The sequence below is a fragment of the Lactuca virosa genome, chromosome 9 (genome assembly GCF_052849685.1).
Source record: "Lactuca virosa cultivar CGN04683 chromosome 9, Lactuca_virosa_CGN04683_v6, whole genome shotgun sequence".
NCBI lineage: Eukaryota > Viridiplantae > Streptophyta > Magnoliopsida > Asterales > Asteraceae > Lactuca > Lactuca virosa.
In genome coordinates, this window is record NC_136434.1 from 87,919,080 (window position 1) to 87,938,870 (window position 19,791).

A 19,791-nucleotide genomic window follows, 5' to 3' on the forward strand; every position below is an offset into this window, starting at 1 on the left:
GTTTTTCTAATGAAAGACAAATCTGAGGTCGGAACAATTTTTTAGCAGTTCCATCGAATGATTTAAAATCAATTTGCCACAAAAATTCAAGTCCTCAAATCTAATAATGCTTAACTCTGAACTAGGAAATTACTTGACTCAACAAGGATTTGTCCATATCACCTCATGTGTTGATACCCCATAACAATACGGTGTTGCTGAGAGAAAGAATAGACACCTTCTCGAGGTAAATCGATCATTACTTTTTCAGGTTCTGTACCTAATTATCTATGGGGAGAATCAGTATTAACTGTTGCATACTTAATCAATCGAATGCTATCTTGGGTGATTGGTTTCAAAACCCCACACGAAATTCTTTGATCCAATTTCCCTCATATTCGAACCTTGTCTGAAATACCACTTAAAATATTTGGGTGTACATCCTTTGTTCATAATGATCAGTCTAATCGTAGAAAACTCAACCCTAGATCTGTAAAATATGTTTTCTTTGGGTATTCCCCAAATCAGCGATGGTATAAATATTATTCTCCATCCACCCGAAGACTATATCATTCCATTAATGTTAACTTTTTTGAAGACGAACCGTATTATTCCAAAATCGATATTCAGGGGGAGAGATCAGTAGAATATATGTTTTTGGTTTATCCAAATCAAAAACCATATGAGTCAAATCGGTAAGGAAGGCTGTTCACCAGGTAAGGCCTCCCATCCGGTCGAGAAGAAAGGGATTCCTTTGAAAGAAAGGGGAGTATACAAAGCGAAAAGGGAAGGTGGGGACTCATCCCATACCAGGCGGATCCTATCTCTTGTTATCCCTATTTCATTCCCTACCTTGCTTGTTCAACTTCTCCTATATTGATTTATATAGCAAAGGGAAACTAGTAGGGATATAAAAGCAATCAAATAAGGCATTCTCCGCTGGAGAAGAACAGACTAGGTTTTCTTTCTCTAAACAGATAGAGTTCCGGGATAAAATTAAGCTTAACCATATGAGTCAAATCAACATCTAAACTTTGGAATAATTTTACCTATCGAGTCTCCAAGACCGATTGATAATTCTACAAAACCACAAGTTGTAACCAAAGATGCTCAAGAAAACCTTATCGTGTATACGAGGCGCCTAAGAGAACCAAGAGAACATGTGGTAGATCAAGTCATGATTGCAGAAAACAATCATGAATCTTTTCCCGATACACAAAGTAACTCATAGTCTAAAAACTCTTGTTCGAATATTGATTCTAATAATTCTGATTTGGAAGTACCAATAGCTTTACGAAAAGGAAAAAGGAGTTGTACTACACACCCAATAAGTAATTTTGTTTCATATGATAAATTATCAACCAAGTACAAGTCTTTTTCCCTTTCACTCTCTGAAGTACAGGTTCCCAGAACAATTCAGGAGGCAACATCAAAAAGAGAATGGGCTGATGCAGTTAACGAATAAATCAATGCTCTTCAAGAAAACGAAACCTAGGAATACACAAGTCTCCTACCAGGAAAAAGAACTGTTGGGTGTAAATGGGTATTCACTATGAAATACAATTCATAGGGAATCATAAACAAATACAAGGCCAGGCTGGTCACCAAAGGTTTCACATGGTCTTACGGTATCGATTATGCAAAGACATTTGCACCCATGGCAAAATTGAACTCCATCCGAGTGTTACTTTCATTTGCTGCTAATCTTCATTGGTTGTTACATCAACTTGATGTGAAAAATGTGTTCTTAAATGGAGAACTGGAAGAAGAAGAAGTGTACATTGGCGTCCCACCGGGCCTCGAATCTTAAGAAAATAAAGGAATGGTGTGTAAACTTAAGAAGTCCTTGTATGGGTTGAAACAATCACCCCGAGCCTGGTTTGAACGACTGACATGAGTGGTTAAAAATTATGGTTTTACTCAGGAACAAACGGATCATACAATGTTTACTAAACACTCAAATAATGGATAAGTGGCTATCATGATTGTCTATGTCGATGACATCGTCATAACCGATGACTACAAAAAGCAGATTGATGAACTGAAACAAGTCTTGGGTGAAGAATTCAAAATCAAACATCTTGGTTAACTAAAATATTTTCTTGGTATGGAAATCGCACGGTCTATGAAGGGTATCTCAGTTACACAAAGGAAGTATACTCTAGATATCTTAAAGGAAACGGGGATGTTAGGATGCAAACCAACAAGCATACATTTGGAACCAGGGAACAAATTTTGAACAGGAGATGGGGATGAGATGGATGGCAAAGGAAGGTATCAAAGATTAGTTGGAAAACTAATTTACCTTGCTCATATGAGACCTGATATTGGGTTTGTAGTAGGTATGGTGAGCAGGTTCATGAATGCTCCAAAAATACAACATTTGGAAGCTGTTTTCCAAATACTGTGTTATCTAAAAAGAAGTCCAAGAGCTGGACTGTTTTTCAAAAAGAATGTTGATTGAGAAGTCAAAGTATTTACTGATGCAGATTAGGGACGATCTGGTGTAGATGGTCGATCTACAACCAAGACTTTACGTAATAAGGTGGTGAATTTGGTGAAGGTGCAATGGAAGCACCGAAAGGGCTCTCAGTGGACATGGGAGCCAGAAGATGAGATGAGGCAGCACTACCCAGACTCTTTTGCAGTAGCGGACTTCGAGGATGAAGTCGGATTCAAATGGGGGGATTCGTAATGCCAGTTTCAAGGTATTTACATTTTTGGCCTTGTTTTTAATAATGTTGTATTTTTGGTCCCAAACTCCAAGTGTTGGGGAGGGAACACAAGGCGTTGGTATGTGGACGCCAGGCATTCACACGTAGAAGGCAAACCCCAATTTTTAGGGTTTGCACCCTATTTAAAGGTCATTATAGCCTCAAGACCCTTCTTAACTCCAGCTTCCAGCTCTCTTATCCCTCATTTCGAAACCCTAAGTGTGTGTGTGTGTGAGTGTTTTGAAGCCTGGAGTATCATTTTGGTGTTATTTTAGTGTTCTTGGTGAAGAAGGAAGACCATTGGAGTGGTGGTGTTACTCTCTAGATTTTGGATATAGACTTCTTGTATCTTAGAGCATCTTCTGGAGGTATAAACTTCATATCTTAATGACTTCTTTGTTAGATCTTGACTAAGCTTAGTTTTATGTCCTTTTTGGTCCGAAGATCTTGACCTTTGTGAGTTTGGTGTACTCCAGAGTTTTGGGCTGTTCTTTCAAGCATTTTAGAGGGTTTAGAATCATAAAAATGCGAGCTTGGACCTTGATACTCTTCCATGCAAGAGTTTTGGAACTTTTCACTCGGGCATAGTGGAAATCCACTCGAGCCGAGTGGATTTGGCTGTTTGAAAATTTAAAGATTTCTAACTTCTTCGTTAAGAGTCTGTTTGACCTAATTTCAATTGCAGTAGTTAAAATGGTTGAAAAATGATGTTTAGAAGAGTTTATAAGTTTTCTAACCCTCAAGGGTATTTTGATCATTTTTTTTACTTTCACTTACATGTTATAGATGTGATGTTTAGAGAGTGTTTCTCTAAGAAAAGGAACTAGAATATGGCTATATAATCTTCTTTTGATTAAAGTGAGTACGTGTTGGCATTTTCCCACTTTGGGGTACATGGAAAAATGATTTTATGATAATGAAATATCAATGTTTTGATATATGAAACATCTTGAAATGAATGTGTTAAATACTTTTTGAATGGAATGTTTTGAAAGAACGTCTTGCAAGCAAGAATGTTTTGAAAGCAAATAACTTTTTGAAAGAACGAATGTTTGATGATGTGTTTGAAATGTTTTGAAATATAGATGCTTTACTTTTGAAACGTGTATTTTGATACTAACGTATGAAATATATAAAGCATGGAAAGTAACGATAAAAAATGAAAAGTAATGACAAGAATTGGAAAGTAATGACAAAAAAATATTGATGGAGCCATGATGTCCCCGTAACGGGATATAAAGGAATCTATCAGGGTGGTGCCTCCCCTTCGTGAGATAGATGTACTAATGGAAATGATGTATTGGTCGGCTGATTTTGTTCTTTCCACTTTGGTATAGACGTGGGGGTATTGCTAAATCCTAAGTACAAAATGGCAACGGTTCAATACCGAAATTAGCCCTTAATGAAAGAATGGAATGGAGTGTGAAAAGAAATGTCTTTGGAATTATGTTAAGTCTAATGAAATGTTTTAATATGAAATGGAATTTGGAAAATGTCTATTTGAAATATGTTTGCATAATGAAATGTTTTTGATGAAAATGTGATAAATGTTTTGGGTCACAAACCTGCGTAGCTCACGAGAAATTATTGTCTTACATATCTCTTTTTAATGTCATGTATCTTAGGTTATACGCAATGATAGAGTGTTGATTGATAGAAGATAGATGATGTGTCATCATAGATGGAGTGGAACTTGTTGAGTTCGTTAATTTTGGTATCGATGTAATTCATATTGCTTGCAATAGTTGTATTGATGTTTAATGGTAACACTTGTTTTATATGTAAATGTTTTTATGGGACCAAGTTTTATTAAATGCGGGTTAATCCGGAAAAGATTTTATAACCATAGCTTTCAAAGAGTTTGAAAAACATTTAGAAAAACAATAGGGTGTTACAAAGACAAAGGGGTAAATGGTTACCCTTATGCCAAGTCATTTATTATGCTACGCGTAGGATCTTGACTGTGTCAGTTTAGGTTTTAAAGGAGATGTGTCGAACAAACTGCTTACTTTTTCCTTTCTCATTTTCCTTCATCAGGAAACCCTTTTCTCCAGTTTCTTTCTTCTACACTTGAAAATGGCAATATACACCATCGTAGATCTGTACTTCCAAGGTATCTTTAGCAGGTACCTAATGGTATACATAATAAGCTGGTTAACATTGATTTCATCGGCATGGATAAGGATGAGTGTTTTGCGTTCAGTTACAGATTCATAGATGAGAAATGTGATAAGCTTTATAATTTTCTTTTTGATATTTAATTTTCAGAAGATTTGAAGTTAATTCAAATTAACATTGACTATGCCGAATTTGTAGGCATTGTGTATGAAAATGGTGTTGATATCCGTATAGACCATTTCAGTGCTACTAACATGCAGAAACGATCGATAGAAGACAAAGCTGAAGTAGTTAATGATATTCGATCGAAAAAAAAACACAATGATACTACAAACGAAAAAATAACACAAAGATAGTCCGAACGAAAAAAAAATAACACGTGGATAATTCGAACGAAAAAAATTACTCAGTAATTGTTTGAACGAACAAAAAGACAAAAAACAACAAAATAACAAAAACAAAAAAAAACAAAAAACAAAAACAAAAAATAAAAAATAAAAAACAAAAACAACAAAAAACAAAAACAAAAATGACAAAAAAAAAATCAAATTAAACAACATAAACCAAAAGCCATTCCAACAGGGGAAGCAATTTGGGGAGTGAATGAAGAATTGTTCTTGGGTATATTTGAATTTTTTTAAAATACCTCTTAAAAATGCTCGAAAAATAAGATAATTTTGTGGCGCCAAACACAATCTTAAATTTGTGTTATCGAACAAAGGTTTTTTCTTTAATTTAAGTTTTTTATTAAAAACCGAAAAACAAACACATATAAACACTCAAGATATTAGGTTTTCTTTAAAACTATTTTTTTTTCTAAGTCAGAGTGCACCACATCTTTAAGTGGATAAAGTTTGAACTTTTTACAAAATCACTCGTTCCATTAACCCGAATATGGGTTGTAGTCGGATAGTTCTCTGTCGTTCTAATTTATATTTTTTAATAAATGAAACCTAAAAATGACACGTGTCAGTTTTTTAGAATGTCTCTTTGACACGTGACATTTTTGTATGATTTTTATTATTTCCTTTTTTTTTGCAACAAATCCAATTCAATTCAAATTTTGAAAATACAAAATCATATCCTAATAACATTATTATGTTTATTTTGTTTAACAAATTAATTCATAATTACTTACCATCAACAAGATCTTGGTTTTTTTGACATTTATTATTTTTTTATCTATATAAAAATTTTAGATATACCGACTGTGGTTTCCACGGGTTATAACCTAGTTTAACAATCATTAAAATCAAATCTATGATCATGAATTGGTCCCAGAGACGAGGGTTCTTTCTTCAATTCACCCGTTCTAGCTAAGCAACCAAGTCCAAGTTTGACTTAGAGAAATTGTCAACGGTCAAATTTCTTGTTCTTATTTCACTTGCTAAAAAGTTAACACAAAATCTCACCTTCCCAGAAACCAACAAACCCCGCAATTTCAAATCATTTAAAAGCAAAATCCCAAAACAGAATGCACATATCTCTCTTTGTTTTACTAGGTCTCTGACTATTTTGTTGATCATATCAAGACTTTTCTGTTTTACACAAGTAAATACAAAAAATAACAACCATGAATTCTTTCGGTGGAAGATTAAACACAAGATTTTATTTTGACAATTCTTCAAGAAGTCTTGATTCAAATGACAACAAGAACGAAGAACGGAAGTGGGATTTGTTTGAGTTCAAAAACGGAGTTGAAAGTCCAAAGCAGTCTTTTATTACACCGTTTTATACTTCTTCTTTCACCTCTACAAACCCAAATCAGTTCTTGGATCCTCCTTTCTTCTCCTTCAATTCCAATGTAAGTTTTCCTTTAATAAAGAAAGTATTGATCTTTGATGTGATTGGGTTAATGGGTACTTTCTGTTTTTGGTTATTGTCGCAGATTATTTCATCTTCAGGGAGTTATTCTGATTTTCATTTCAAGGAGGAAAAAGCAAATGATACTAATTTAAATTTTCAATCTCAAATATGGCCTACCTCATCTTCCATTTCCGGAAACAAGAAGGTAAGTGTGTAATTTGGCTTTCTTTATATTTTTTATAGCAACATTGTCAACGGTTGTAAATTGAGTTTTTAATATGTATATTGGCATGTTGACTTTTTTGGTCAATTGTTGTATTCTTTTTCAGTTTATCTACTTAGAATTGTGCAATGTTAATAGAATCAGGTTTCAGAGGTGTTGATGTTTTGTTGCCTTTTTGTTTTGAAGCAGGAAGAATCTACGAAGAGTCAAGCTCTGGATTGGAATGTTGAAAGTCAACAGAAACCAATTGACTTCTCGATAGAAATCAGCAAAACTGAACCGAAATCCATACAGTCACCTCAAAGCCATAGTAATTTTAACTCAATTCAAGCTACTAATGAGCAAAGCCGATATCAAGATGGTTACAATTGGAGAAAATATGGTCAAAAACTAATCAAAAGAAGCAATAATCCTCAAAGTTATTATAAGTGTACTTATCCTAATTGTCCAACGAAGAAGAAAGTAGAGAAGGACTTGAATGGGATTATCACCAAGATCATTTACAAAGAAAAACATAATCATACAATGCCTACAAACTTTCAGAAATCTTCCTCAAACTCGTTTAACAACACGATATTTGAGCATTCAAACCGTTTCCAGCCCTATTCTGAATGTTCCTTCATAGAACACGAGCAAGAGCAAGGATCTTTGATTTGCGAATCGAGAATTGATCACGAAAATGAGCCCGAGGCTAAGAGATGGTAAGGTTTCTTTTATTTACATATATATCAGTTTCACTTGCATGTTATGAAAATCCATAAATAAAAAGATAAAATAAAGTACAAGTTCAAGTTTTCAAATCATTTCCTTACTCCAAAGATATTGTGATATATCTCTCTTAGGCTGAAGGGTGGGGTGCGGTTTCAGCTGATGTGGCACTGAAACACCGCCCCCTTTATGCGGTTTTGGAAGTGCAGTTTGGGAGTGTGACAAAAATTGGGGGTGCTCTCTTTCTCTCTCTCTCTCTTCCTCTATCTCTCTATCTCTCTCTTCTTTCTCTCTCTCTTCCCTAACTCTCCACCCCTTGGGTGTTGTAAAAAAATGCGGTAAAAGGAGGGAGTGTGGCACCACACTCCAGTCTTACATGTTGACAATGTGATTGGTTGGTGAGACCATTAACGTAGCTTATATTTGTAGGCTATGTTACTCAGAAGATACCTATAACATTTTATTTGAAGGCCCTATTAATATTATTAATATGATGTGACTGGGAAATTAATATTTAAATGGATATGAGAGAGAAAATGTAAATGTTATTTGAAGGCTTTATTGTTATGATGTGATGGGAAATTAATATTTAAATGAGAATGAAAGAGAAAATGTAAATGAGACATACCGAATAAATAACAATTAAGAAAACCGAGTCACATATATGATATGCTTCCTTTTCTTTTGCAGGAAATTAGATGAGGTTGAGAGTGAAGCGATCTCTTCTGGTTTGAGTAAAACCCTTGAAGAACCAAGACTAGTTGTTGAAACCAAAAGTGACATTGATATACTTGATGATGGATACAAATGGAGAAAATACGGGCAAAAAGTAGTTAAAGGAAATATGAATCCAAGAAGCTACTACAAATGCACATACGTAGGGTGTCGAGTACGAAAGCTCGTCGAACGAGCCTCGCATGATTTTCAGTCCGTGATCACGACCTATGAAGCCAGGCATAACCATAGCGCGCCTATGCCACGTCGTGGTGTCAATTACGCCATCAACCAAGCATCCACATCTACCACAACCACAACTAGTAACAATTGTGGGGTCGTGATATCTAGGCCTCTACCAAACTACACAAATAACTTTAATGGTAGGAAGGGTTTCACCGGTAGTCAAACTCATATTCTACAAGCATTAGAGAACTCGACAAATTATAGTTATTCTGAAAAATTCGTATCTGAATCCAGCACCGGAGTGTTAGTGTCAACTACTAAGAAAGAACCCGAAATTGACTTCATCTTTAACTCGTTTTTAGACTAAAATCATGATTATGTTTGTACCTATTGTACTATACTCTAGAAAAGGTCTATATATGTTTGTTTAACCGTTAGAATGTGAAAATCCATAAGTAGGCTTCAAATATAGACATCATTTTCCTTGCTTGTTGATATATTGTGATTTACTTTTACATGTTACTGGTGGGACGCACGTGATGACTTTACCACTTTTTTTGCGTTTTCATGGCTTTTTCGATGACATGTTGATTTACAATGACAACCTAGATAAGCACTCATGAATTATCAAAACTAATGCTATCGACTAGTAGAATTTTGGGCATTAGCAACGGTCGAAGTCATATGGTAATTTGTATAATATCAATCGGCAGCAGAATAGCAACGAAATTTGCCCATAAAAATGAATGTCTCACTAGTTGACGTTCTTTTTCTTAAGTTTGAATTTTACATGTGTATAGTTCCACCAACTAAAGAAAAACGTCCCAATACAAATAGAATAAACGTGTATTTGAAAACAACAAAAAATAGAAAGCTACCTAGACGTAGTTTTGCTTTACCTTTTTTTTTAACCGTCAAATATAATATATAATCTACTCTTAAACTAACGCCTAAATTCACCTATATCTCCGGTCACCAAGTTTGTTACTAGCCATGATGATGAAAGCAAGGAACAAAAAAACCAAACCGGAACCTTATAATCCTAAGGATCCTTTTTTTTTGCCATGTCTTCAAAACTCCAACTTCGAAGGATTCCTACGACATTATATCTTGTCGTGTGATTCCAATTCTGATTTCGGTTCTGGTTCTAGTTTGATTCTACGCATCGAGTATGTTTGTTGGCTTTGATGATTATTTTTGTGAAATATGATACAAATGGGGTCGAAAAGAAAAAAAAAATCTTCTACCAAGTTTGATTAGAGAATAAGGTTTTTGTTGTGATTATTATTATTATTATTATTATTATTATTATTTGGGTTTTCTGGTATATCGGTTTTAGGTTTAAATTTGAAGGGTTAAAAGCATATGACAATTGACTTATCCACGGCTCCTTCATACTCGTTAACGGCTTCTTGCCTACAATTGAATTGTTGTGGGGAATGAGAGTTACAATAGGGCCCAAAGAAATGGAAGGCCCAAAATTTTTATCTTAGGCACTAGGCAGGTTACCGCAGGTAGCCATCGGAGGCGGGAAATGATAAATCAGAAAACCAATTGGGAAGACACGGATTCAAGAAATAAAAACTATTGAAACTTATCGTCATTCTTGGAAGTCTGAAACAAACAAATCAAATGGTTTCCCTCAACCATTAATTTTCTAGTAAGAATTCAAAGTAAGCATTCCAATTCTCATGCTTCAGTGCTTATATTTCGATTTATAATTGGTTTTCCGTCTTCTCAAAGTGTTTTTTAGCATCCTGGGTTATGCACATAAGCTTATTTGATGAAATTCCTGTTAGAACTGTGGATGGTAATGAAATCGGCGTGACCAAACGAGTGCTCATGACCATGACAGAATGGGATTGTTTAAAAGATTCTAAATAAAAAAGAACCTTAGGAAACTTTTGTTATGTAATTGGAGTTCTTCTCTTCAAGTATTTTAGTTAATATTCTATGGTTCTTCATATTTAAAACATTAACTTTTGCAGGAATCAGCATATTAGCTTCTTAACAAAACGAATGTATCTTCACGATGGAAAAGAGGTTTTACTCTATGCAAGTTTGATCGATTCTTCTCCTTTTCCTCACCGGGCTACTTCTACTTTTTTGGCAATGAAAACCGGCATTAATCGCTAAAATTTAGCCACTGGTTTTATGTTTGTCGGGTGAAGAAAACCAACATTTTCTCTTTGCAATCGTTGTGCACACCAACTGTTCGACATATTGCTACATAGACTGTTTCTTCACCAAATATGAGGAGAAGTTCAATCTTACCATTGTTACGTCTGCACCAACCCTTAACATCTTCCTTATATGACAAAATCTGGGACAATTCCTCTTTCACCAAATCAAGTTTTATGTGGATTCAAATCATGCACAAAACCTGTGGAGGAAGAAGACCCAAAAAGAAAATCTACCATAGAGTCCATGAACTAGACAAAGCCATGGACCTCCAAAAGAAACCCAATGTCATCCTAAAGCTCAAATCAATCATCCAATCACAAAAGAACCAATCTTTACTTCTCAGAGACCTCGAAAAAGAAGTGGGATTTATTCAAAAATGGAATTTCATAGCTGTTATTGAAAAATACCCATTAATATTCCACGTCAGCAGTGGTCACAAAACACCACCTGCAGTCTCACTTACCAAAAAAGCCGAAAAGATTGCTTCTGAAGAATCTCTAGCCAATGAACTCATGGAACCCATTTTGGTCAACAATTTGAAGAAACTATTAATGTTGTCAGTTGATTGTAGGTTGCCACTTGAATCCATTGATTTAATTCAACCCGAATTTGGTTTACCTTCTGATTTCAAGAAATCTTTAATCCCAAAATTTCCCGAATTTTTCTCTGTAAAAGAAGTACGCGGGATTCCCCATCTTGAACTTGAAACATGGGATTCCTCCCTTGCGATAACTGCCCGAGAGGAAAGATTGATCCAAGATAGAATTTCGGGCAGTTCCGGGCAGCTGAAACGGGCACGAATTTCAAAAGATGGAAACTTTCATGGCCCTTTTGCTTTTCATTTAAAATTCCCAGTTGGGTTTCGACCAAACATGAGTTATCTTCAAGAACTTGAAAAATGGCAAAAGATGGATTTTCCTTCTCCTTATTTGAATGCAAAAAGATTTGAAGTTTCTGATCCTAAAGCTCGGAAGAGGGTGGTTGGAGTTCTTCATGAGGTTCTTAGTTTGACTATGGAGAAAAGGTTGACTTCTGCACAGCTGGAAGCGTTTCATTCAGAATTGAGATTGCCTGCTAGATTGTTGCTTTGTTTAATTAAGCATCATGGTTTGTTTTACATTACTAATAAAGGTGCAAAGAGTAGTGTTTTTCTTAAAGAAGGTTATGAAGGGTCAAGATTGGTTGATAAATGTCCACTTTTGATGTTTAGGGATAAGTTTGTAGCACTCAGTGGGAGGAGAGATGTTGAACATTCATCATGTGTTGTATGAACATCAATTTAGAAGTTTTTTATAAATATGGTCTTTATGCTTTTATTTATATGACGGTTATTTGATACATGTGACATTTTAATATAGTATACATGTGATAGATATCATGGCATTTTATTCAAACTGATCATAACAATAGGTACATTAGTACAAAATGTATTTGTATAAAGGAATTGTGAAATATGATATTGTTCGTAATTTATGAACATTTGAAACAAAAAGTAGAGTTGCACATAATCGGGCCTAGGCCCGTGATGGCTACTATGGGCCTATGGCTACATGAATGGTCTCTTTTCTCTTTAGTATATAAGGCCATAGATGATTTGAAAACTTAAAAATATTTTACTATATACGGAAAATCAGCATCTTCGTATGTATTGTGATCTTGTAGATATTGTTTAAGATCCTCAACGTGAACTTTATATACAAAACACGTTTCCTTCATGTCCCATTTTGATATTTTTGCGTTATCCTTTTTTATCAGTCTCTTTAACGTTATAATACGCCGTACCTTCTCTCCCGGTAACCGGTCATCCCACCACGTCGTCTTCCTCCAGACTCTTTTCCTCTTTTACTCTCTTCCTTTTTCACAAACCGCGAATCCTTCTTTCTTCTTTCATAGATTCCTCCGCCTCCAAGAATTTCTACATGTCTTGGAGATAAGAGAGAATCAAAGTAAATAGATAACAATGAAGAAGAACTATCCTTGAGTAAATCGAATTCCCCCCTGTAGTAATCCATTAACAATGATATGTTATCATCCCCATTTTACGCTTCAATTTCTTCTATTTTTACTCAGTTCTTCCAATAACCCTCGCCTAACTCTCATCGGTGCTAATCACACCTCCGCCCGTTTCTGCTCCCGTTAGTCTCATCCATACCCGACTGAATTCAATCTCTCTCCATGGGCCCTTCCACCGGGAAACGCGGCTTCCTCCGAAACATTGTGGTTCGATTTTTCTTATTCTCGCTTCTCGTCTTCGGCATTCGGTTTGCTTATGTTATCGTTATCCATGGCGAATCGTGCGATATCGGCGATGAATTCTGCTTTTTCTCCTCGTCAAATTTGTTTGAAAATCAAAAACTCGTCACTACTGCCGGTGTCGGACATGCATCTTCTTCCTCGGTTATCCTCCATCCCGCTGCTGCTTCGACGCCGGAGTTTCAGAAACGTGTGATGTTTTATATCACCGTGTTCCAGGATCTCATAGTTGACGGATTTCTTTCGACGAAGTCGAAGGCTCTGTGCGTTGAAACGCCTATCGGTGACGACGTTTACGCTTTGAAAGAGATTGGGGTCGACGACGCAGTCGGGATATACAAGAAAGCGGCGAAGCCGCTTGTGATTAACGGGCTAGGGTTCCGGCAGCCGTTTCACGATAACACGTTTGATTTTATATTCTCCGGCGCCGGTGGGTTTGACAGATCGGAAAAGGCAGCTGAATTCGCCGAAGAAGTTCAACGTACACTTAAACCCGAAGGGTATTTCATTGTTCATACAGCATCTAATGATACGTACAGTTTCAATTCGTTTATTGGTTTATTCAATTGTTGTAAATTCATACGTTCGCGTCATATCGATGGATTCGATTCCAATATGCCTGAAATACACGAAATCGTGATGAAGAAAGTGAACGATATCAAAATCAGGAGAAAAACCGATCAAAATTCAAACAACAAATGCTATGTTAAAGGCTATAAACAAGATTTAGTCAAGAGAGCCGAGCCTTTGATCCCAAAAGAACCATTGAAACCATGGCTGACACTAAAGAGAAACATCCAGAATGTGAAGTATCTCCCTTCCATGGTGGACATCACCTTCAAGCAAAGGTACATCTACATAGACGTTGGTTCTCGCAGCTATGGTTCCAGCATTGCCAGTTGGTTCAAAAAACAGTATCCAAAGCAAAACAAGACATTCGAAATATACGCCATTGAAGCAGATAAGCACTTTCACGATCAATACAAATCAAAAAAAGGTGTCACCTTGTTGCCATACGCTGCATGGGTTAAAAACGAGAGTCTAACCTTTGAAATCAACCAAACTCCAGGCGATGAAAACGTTGAAAAAGGAAGAGGAATGGGTCGGATTCAACCAGTTGAGTCAGGTGGTGGGATTGTGGGGTCCGTTGATGAGATCCAAGGATTTGATTTTGCAGAGTGGTTGAAGAATACGGTGACAGAAAAAGATTTTGTGGTGATGAAGATGGATATTGAAGGGACAGAATTTGATTTGATCCCAAGGTTAATTGAAACTGGTGCTATTTGTTTGATCGATGAGGTTTTTCTTGAATGCCATTACAATCGGTGGCAGAAATGTTGCCCTGGTGTTAGGAGCCCAAAGTATCAAAAAACTTATGGACAATGCTTGGATCTGTTCAAATCCTTGAGACAACGTGGTGTTCTTGTTCATCAATGGTGGTGATTGGTGACTGGTAATTTCATATACTCTAATACTCTTTTTTTCCTTGTTATTATACATGAAAATATGAAATGTTGTACGTGTAGATCTTTTTCCTCCTCATTTAGATTTGCCTTGTAAGAATGCACATTTTATTTGATCATATTATGTTTATATCTTTGATAGTTATGATATGATTCTTGATTTTTCACTGATTATGGGCAAGGTTTTGTGAGAGATTGAACAAAGATTTTGTAGGGGATTTGGAATGACCTACATGATTAAATGAAGCATATGATGTTTGTCTTAAAGAATGTAGGTATAGCTGTAGATGTTCTGGAATGGTCCCATGTATTATTTATGACCCTTTTTAATAACTTAGCCACAAAATTCAAAAGTGGCATATGCTTAATGCTTTATATGGTTTTTAGTTGGGAAAGCTAAAGCAAAAGTCATGCAACTAGGCGTTGCATCTTGTGATTGTCTTTCAAGTTAATTTAGCTATGTGTGTGTATACGTATTCCATACACATACCATACAATTTGTTGATCAACTTTTATTATGTAATAAGTAATATACAAGCAACTAAAATATATAACAACTCACAAACATACTATGTCTATATATTATATTACATTCAAGATTTTATCACATCACATCATGGAATATGGATTAGTCTTCATGATCCCATACATCTGCTACACTCCGAAATGGTCCATCGTTCTTGTTCACAAACAAATCTTCACCATGCAAAACTCGCTTCTGCTTATAGTTTTATAATAATTTTATAATAATATCACTATAAAAATCAAAGAAAAAAAAAAGTAAATCACTACACAAAACCTGATCCGAGATGCTGCTAAGAACATTGAAATCCTGTTCAGGAATTGTCCAATCGAACACCTGCATGTTTTCCTTGATCCTATCTGCGTTCGTTGATTTTGGTATCACACTTGTTCCTCTTTGAATCGCCCATCTCACAAGCACTTGCCCTGGGCTCTTGTTTAACTTCCCTGCTATCTTCTCCACCGTTGGATCATGGATCAGATCTCGCCCGTTGTCTTGTGAACCCAATGGGGAGTATGCCTACAACATATCATGAAATGAGATATTGCTGATGATTGAAAAGAGAAAATAAAAACGAAAGGTTGTTTTATGTTACAGTGACATGGATTCCATTCTTCTTGCATGCTTCCAGCATTTTGTCATTCCTCCATCCTGGATGCATCTCCATCTAAAAGATTTGAAGAAAGTTGAAGCTCAGAAGATGAATGAAGAACTCTGAAATGAGATGAGATGATGGAAACCTGGCACACGGAAGGCATTGTTTGTGCAAATCCAGTTAATTTGTTGAGTTTTTTTAACGTGAAATTGCTGATTCCGATGTCTCGAACTAGGTTTTGTGTTTTAAGCTTCTCCAATTCTCTCCAAACACCTTCCATGTCGAAGTTTAAGACATCTCCTGCTTTGGGAGGCCTACTGGCTCCTTCTTTAAGACGAAATGGCCAATGGATCTGTAAACAGTAATATTAAAAATAAATCGTGGAATAGAATTTGAATATGAAAAGCATAATGAAGTTTACCAGATAAAGATCAAGGTAGTCGAGCTGAAGCTCTTGAAGTGTGTTCAACAATGCTGGACGAACCCTTTCCGGAGACAAATCATGACACCTGAATGTATGTATGTTAAAGGATACTCTATATTCTTATCAATTTATCATCAAATTTACTAAAATTTCATGGTGTACCATAGCTTGGATGTGATGAACAGATCCTTCCTCTCGATTCCTGCATCCATGGCTGCCTTGAGACCATGCCCTACCTGCAAATAGGTTTCAACATGTTTTGTTATTATAATTAACAAGGAAAAACGAATGTAAAGTGTAAGATTTGAATACCTCTTCGTGAACGCCATACTCCCATGCTGTATCAATGTGTCGATAACCAGCCTGTATTTAAATTTACAATAACAACAACAACAACAACGATTGCATCTCATTTGTTTTGTAAAATTAAAATGACCTGAACTTGAGATCTGATTTCAGTCGTGTAAGAATCGAGTTCAGTTCAGGCATAGAAGAAAGAGGAGTTAATTGGAAATAAGAACGAAGGATGGATGATCGATGTGACCTCGAGAATAGCGGTGGCGACGGAATCGGAAGCTTGGGAATCCGATCTCCATGTCCCTAATCCAACGGCGGGAATTCTGTGTCCACTCAACAATACAAACGATTGTACATCTTCCTTTGCTCTCAATGTTGATTGCGCCATTGATTCTTCAATACTGAGAAACTCTAATTAAACCATTTCCCTCCCGATTTCTTGCTTTATTCATATAGGGACTGAAGAACGAGTGGATGATGAAAATCGAAAGGAAGATGTAACACGTAGCTCGTTGTTTTCAGTGTCAGCAACATTGCCGGATTCCCCTGTTCTCGCCACGTTATGGTTTTTGATTCTTTTCCTCCGTGGATGTTCATTGCTGGCACATACGTGGCGGATTTCCTTTTTCAGGGAAAAAAATGATGCCATCTTGGCTCTTTATCCAAATCACTTTTTTTTCTTTTTTTTTTTTTAACTGAAGCTGTAAAGCAAATGTAAGTTATGTAAAGGTATTTGGCAAACAGTAAATTAATAGACAAAAAAATGGCTTTTCTAAAATATTAAGAATTCTTGATTTTTTCAAAAAGCAAATAATTTTTTATTTTTTCAAAATGTCAATAAACATTTTGAGAACAATCTCAAACATGCTATTATTTATCATATACTCCATATTTTTTATTTCCAAAAAGTCAAGAATTCCTGACTCTAACCCATCCTTCCTGGTTCAAAGATTTGGCAAGCGCAACAATCACTACGGCATCACTTTTACCTTCGGCAACCACCAACGGCCACCACTTGCAACCATCACCGGTTGTCGTAGACACCAAATCAAACCTGAGATCAAACCTCAAAACCAAACCTAAATCAAAGCCAAACTTGAAACCAAACCTAAATCAAACCTGAGATCAAACCAAAATAAAACGTGAAATCAAAACTCATAACCAAACCAAAATCATCAAAACCAAACTTGATAATCAAATCTAAGTGTGTGGCATGAGGTTGTAGACGATAGCGGAGGATCCAGTGTGGGAGAACGTCGGTTACAAGGCAAAATGGTGGTAGATTTCATAAAGGGAGAGCGTTGGTTATCAACCAAAACGAATTTGAATGCAGCCAGAAAGGCTCTAGATCCCATCAAGCACCCGATTTTACTTCCATAAATTCATTTCAGTGGGTGTTCAATGATTATTCAAGTTGCGATTTGATTTTCATAAATCAGTAGTAGTCATTGGACGTGATTTAGAAATCAAGCTAAAATTGATTTTTCAAGTTGTGATTTTATAGGAAATTTTTCCGCTCTAACATAAATGGAATGGATTACTGGCCCTAATAGAGCTTCGACTAAACGACCAGTCGGAAAATGGTCCATGTGGCGGTGGTGAATCCCATGATTTCACTCAATCACGGTTAACACTTTTCAATGATAACTTAAGATGATGCACCAAGACACATCATGTTTACGTATACTTGTTTTTGTTTACTTGTAAGTCATTACATTTCAAATGCCTTAATATCTCAAGCATTATACTCTTATCTCTTTATCTTTTTATCACTCGTAAGTACTTTTGTCATGTGTCTCTCGTGTTTCACCAAGGACGTAGAGTAGATGAGTACACATTAATTAAAAACAATCACAAAGTTCTCAAATAAATGGTTTGAAAACCCAATTCATAGGGTCCATAAACAGAAATAATGCATTCATCAAACCAAATGGCATCATTAAAATTTAAAATATACACATCCTGTACAAACTGCCATTTATCAAGGTTATATTCTTTTTCGCCAAAAAAAATTATTACTTCTGAAGCACATTCCTTCTAATTATGTGACAACTACGGGCGGAGCTTCAGCATTTTATTTGGGAGGGCCGGAAATATAATATGTATAAAAATCGGTAAGAAGGAGGGCCATAGTCAAAATTTTATATTTTTAGGCTTAATATGTATAAAATTAAAGTATATGGGCTACTTCTAACCAAAAAAATCAGGTGGGCCACAACCCCCCTCGCCCTAATAAAGCTCCGCCCCTGGTGACAACGATCACATATGCTAAGTTGGAATGGTATCCCTTAGTTAAACACTTGTGTGCCTTCAATATAGATATTACACCCATCTTCATTCTCTTCTTTATAAATTAAATCTGGTTCACTTAATGTTCATTTAAAGTGCCACCTCTCACGACATCTGGATTCTTAATTCCCTAAAAATTTTCAAATATCAAAATACAAAATCAGTTCACTACCTATTTGACTTACCTCGTCTAGAAGTTATCAAATCACTACATGACATAATCCACATATATTTCTCATCTATTGTGATAGACCTCTGTCGTATAAGGAGGAATTTTAAGTAATCAAACTAAAGGATTCCATATTAGCTTAAATGCACTCCATGACATGCCACAAAGCAATCAACATTCATCCCAATTCAAAGCCCATATGCCTTGAAAGAAATGTTCCCAATAATCGTCTTGTGTTTTCTAGAAAAACCCATACATGTCGTACCTACTATGGTACATGTGGAATTATTCATGTAGATTATGCGATAAATTTTAAAATACTAAACTCGTTATTTCGAAATAGTATAATGGCACATGGTTAGACTTATACCATATCACCTTATATCAAAGGGTATCTCTGCTTAAAAATTATTTAGACCATTATTCTTCTTTTAAATGTAGGTTGCCTATATTTACAATTTGCTTGTTTAGATGCTACTCTAGTAGATTTTCACTAAGACCAGATGAGATGTAGTTGCATTAATGATAGTGAAAGATTGACAGTCGAGTCCTAGTAGTAGCAGTAGAGTTACGACTACGTAGTTGATTCATAGTGCCCCATTGGTGGAAGATATGGGTGCCATAGTAAGGTTAGTGAGGGTGATGTATGGTCCAATGCTAGTATGGCTCAATGTCATAGATATGCATCCCTCTCGTAGGGTGTCGATCGAGCAAGCCGGAGTAAGGTATTTTTTTAATTTAAATTTATGTTGATTAGTGGTGTTATTAATATACTTATTTTGTTTTTTCAAATTCTTAGGTTCAGTGGGAAACTTTTGACCCGTACATCATGTGTATCCTATATTTGTTCTATGTTGCTCGCGATGTTGACAAGAAAAACGGGAGGTTTATGTTTGAGTGTTTCCAGGTAATATATTAATGGTTTATGTTATTTTTTCTTCATTTGTCTTGAGTTTGTATATTTAAATTTGCATTTTATTTTGTACATGACCATTTTATATGAAATTACTACATTAAGCATATGTATGTCGATGAGATTTTAAGATCTTGTAGTGTAACTTTCTTAAAAGAAAGCTCCAATTATGATATAATGTTTCTTTGAATTTTATATTGAAATATTTCAATATATTTTAGAGAGAAAAATAA

General features: G+C 35.7%; 4 protein-coding genes across 5 annotated transcripts; 3 read left to right on the plus strand and 1 right to left on the minus strand.

Moving 5' to 3' along the window:
- The first annotated feature begins 6,245 nt into the window (after positions 1-6,245).
- On the plus strand, positions 6,246-8,945 carry LOC145136807 (WRKY transcription factor SUSIBA2-like). Of its 2 annotated transcripts, none has more exons than XM_079070922.1 (4): positions 6,246-6,615; positions 6,700-6,822; positions 7,027-7,541; positions 8,239-8,945. In XM_079070922.1, the coding sequence occupies exons 1-4, from the start codon at positions 6,385-6,387 to the stop codon at positions 8,813-8,815; spliced, it is 1,446 nt and encodes a 481-aa protein (XP_078927048.1). In that variant the 5' UTR covers positions 6,246-6,384; the 3' UTR covers positions 8,816-8,945. The 2 variants fall into 2 exon arrangements, with proteins under 2 accessions (XP_078927048.1, XP_078927049.1); XM_079070923.1 differs by having other exon boundaries at positions 7,030-7,541.
- A 910-nt stretch (positions 8,946-9,855) lies between these two features.
- Positions 9,856-11,970, plus strand: LOC145136809 (protein WHAT'S THIS FACTOR 1 homolog, chloroplastic-like). The gene is made up of 2 exons (XM_079070924.1): positions 9,856-10,121; positions 10,437-11,970. Exon 2 carries the CDS (start codon positions 10,701-10,703, stop codon positions 11,901-11,903), a length of 1,203 nt encoding a protein of 400 aa, XP_078927050.1. The 5' UTR covers positions 9,856-10,121; positions 10,437-10,700; the 3' UTR covers positions 11,904-11,970.
- Positions 11,971-12,369: 399 nt separating this feature from the next.
- Positions 12,370-14,515, plus strand: LOC145136806 (uncharacterized). The gene has a single exon (XM_079070921.1). It carries the CDS (start codon positions 12,808-12,810, stop codon positions 14,326-14,328), a length of 1,521 nt encoding a protein of 506 aa, XP_078927047.1. The 5' UTR covers positions 12,370-12,807; the 3' UTR covers positions 14,329-14,515.
- A 320-nt stretch (positions 14,516-14,835) lies between these two features.
- LOC145136810 (aldose reductase-like) lies at positions 14,836-16,865 on the minus strand. Its single transcript, XM_079070925.1, has 8 exons — positions 16,435-16,865; positions 16,203-16,253; positions 16,053-16,126; positions 15,888-15,975; positions 15,612-15,818; positions 15,467-15,538; positions 15,148-15,390; positions 14,836-15,066 (listed from the first exon to the last, which is right to left on the minus strand). Exons 1-8 carry the CDS (start codon positions 16,573-16,575, stop codon positions 14,977-14,979), a joined length of 966 nt encoding a protein of 321 aa, XP_078927051.1. The 5' UTR covers positions 16,576-16,865; the 3' UTR covers positions 14,836-14,976.
- Between the last annotated feature and the right edge of the window lie 2,926 nt (positions 16,866-19,791).

Coding starts and splice junctions, on each gene's coding strand:
- LOC145136807 (XM_079070922.1), top strand. CDS start 6,385: ATGAATTCTTTCGGTGGAAGATTAAACACAAGATTTTATTTTGACAAT. Junction 6,823..7,026: donor CCATTTCCGGAAACAAGAAG/GTAAGTGTGTAA, acceptor TTTGTTTTGAAG/CAGGAAGAATCTACGAAGAG. Junction 7,542..8,238: donor GAGCCCGAGGCTAAGAGATG/GTAAGGTTTCTT, acceptor TTTCTTTTGCAG/GAAATTAGATGAGGTTGAGA.
- LOC145136809 (XM_079070924.1), top strand. CDS start 10,701: ATGAGGAGAAGTTCAATCTTACCATTGTTACGTCTGCACCAACCCTTA.
- LOC145136806 (XM_079070921.1), top strand. CDS start 12,808: ATGGGCCCTTCCACCGGGAAACGCGGCTTCCTCCGAAACATTGTGGTT.
- LOC145136810 (XM_079070925.1), bottom strand. CDS start 16,575: ATGGCGCAATCAACATTGAGAGCAAAGGAAGATGTACAATCGTTTGTA. Junction 16,127..16,202: donor AGTATGGCGTTCACGAAGAG/GTATTCAAATCT, acceptor ACCTATTTGCAG/GTAGGGCATGGTCTCAAGGC. Junction 15,391..15,466: donor AGAATGGAATCCATGTCACT/GTAACATAAAAC, acceptor GATATGTTGTAG/GCATACTCCCCATTGGGTTC.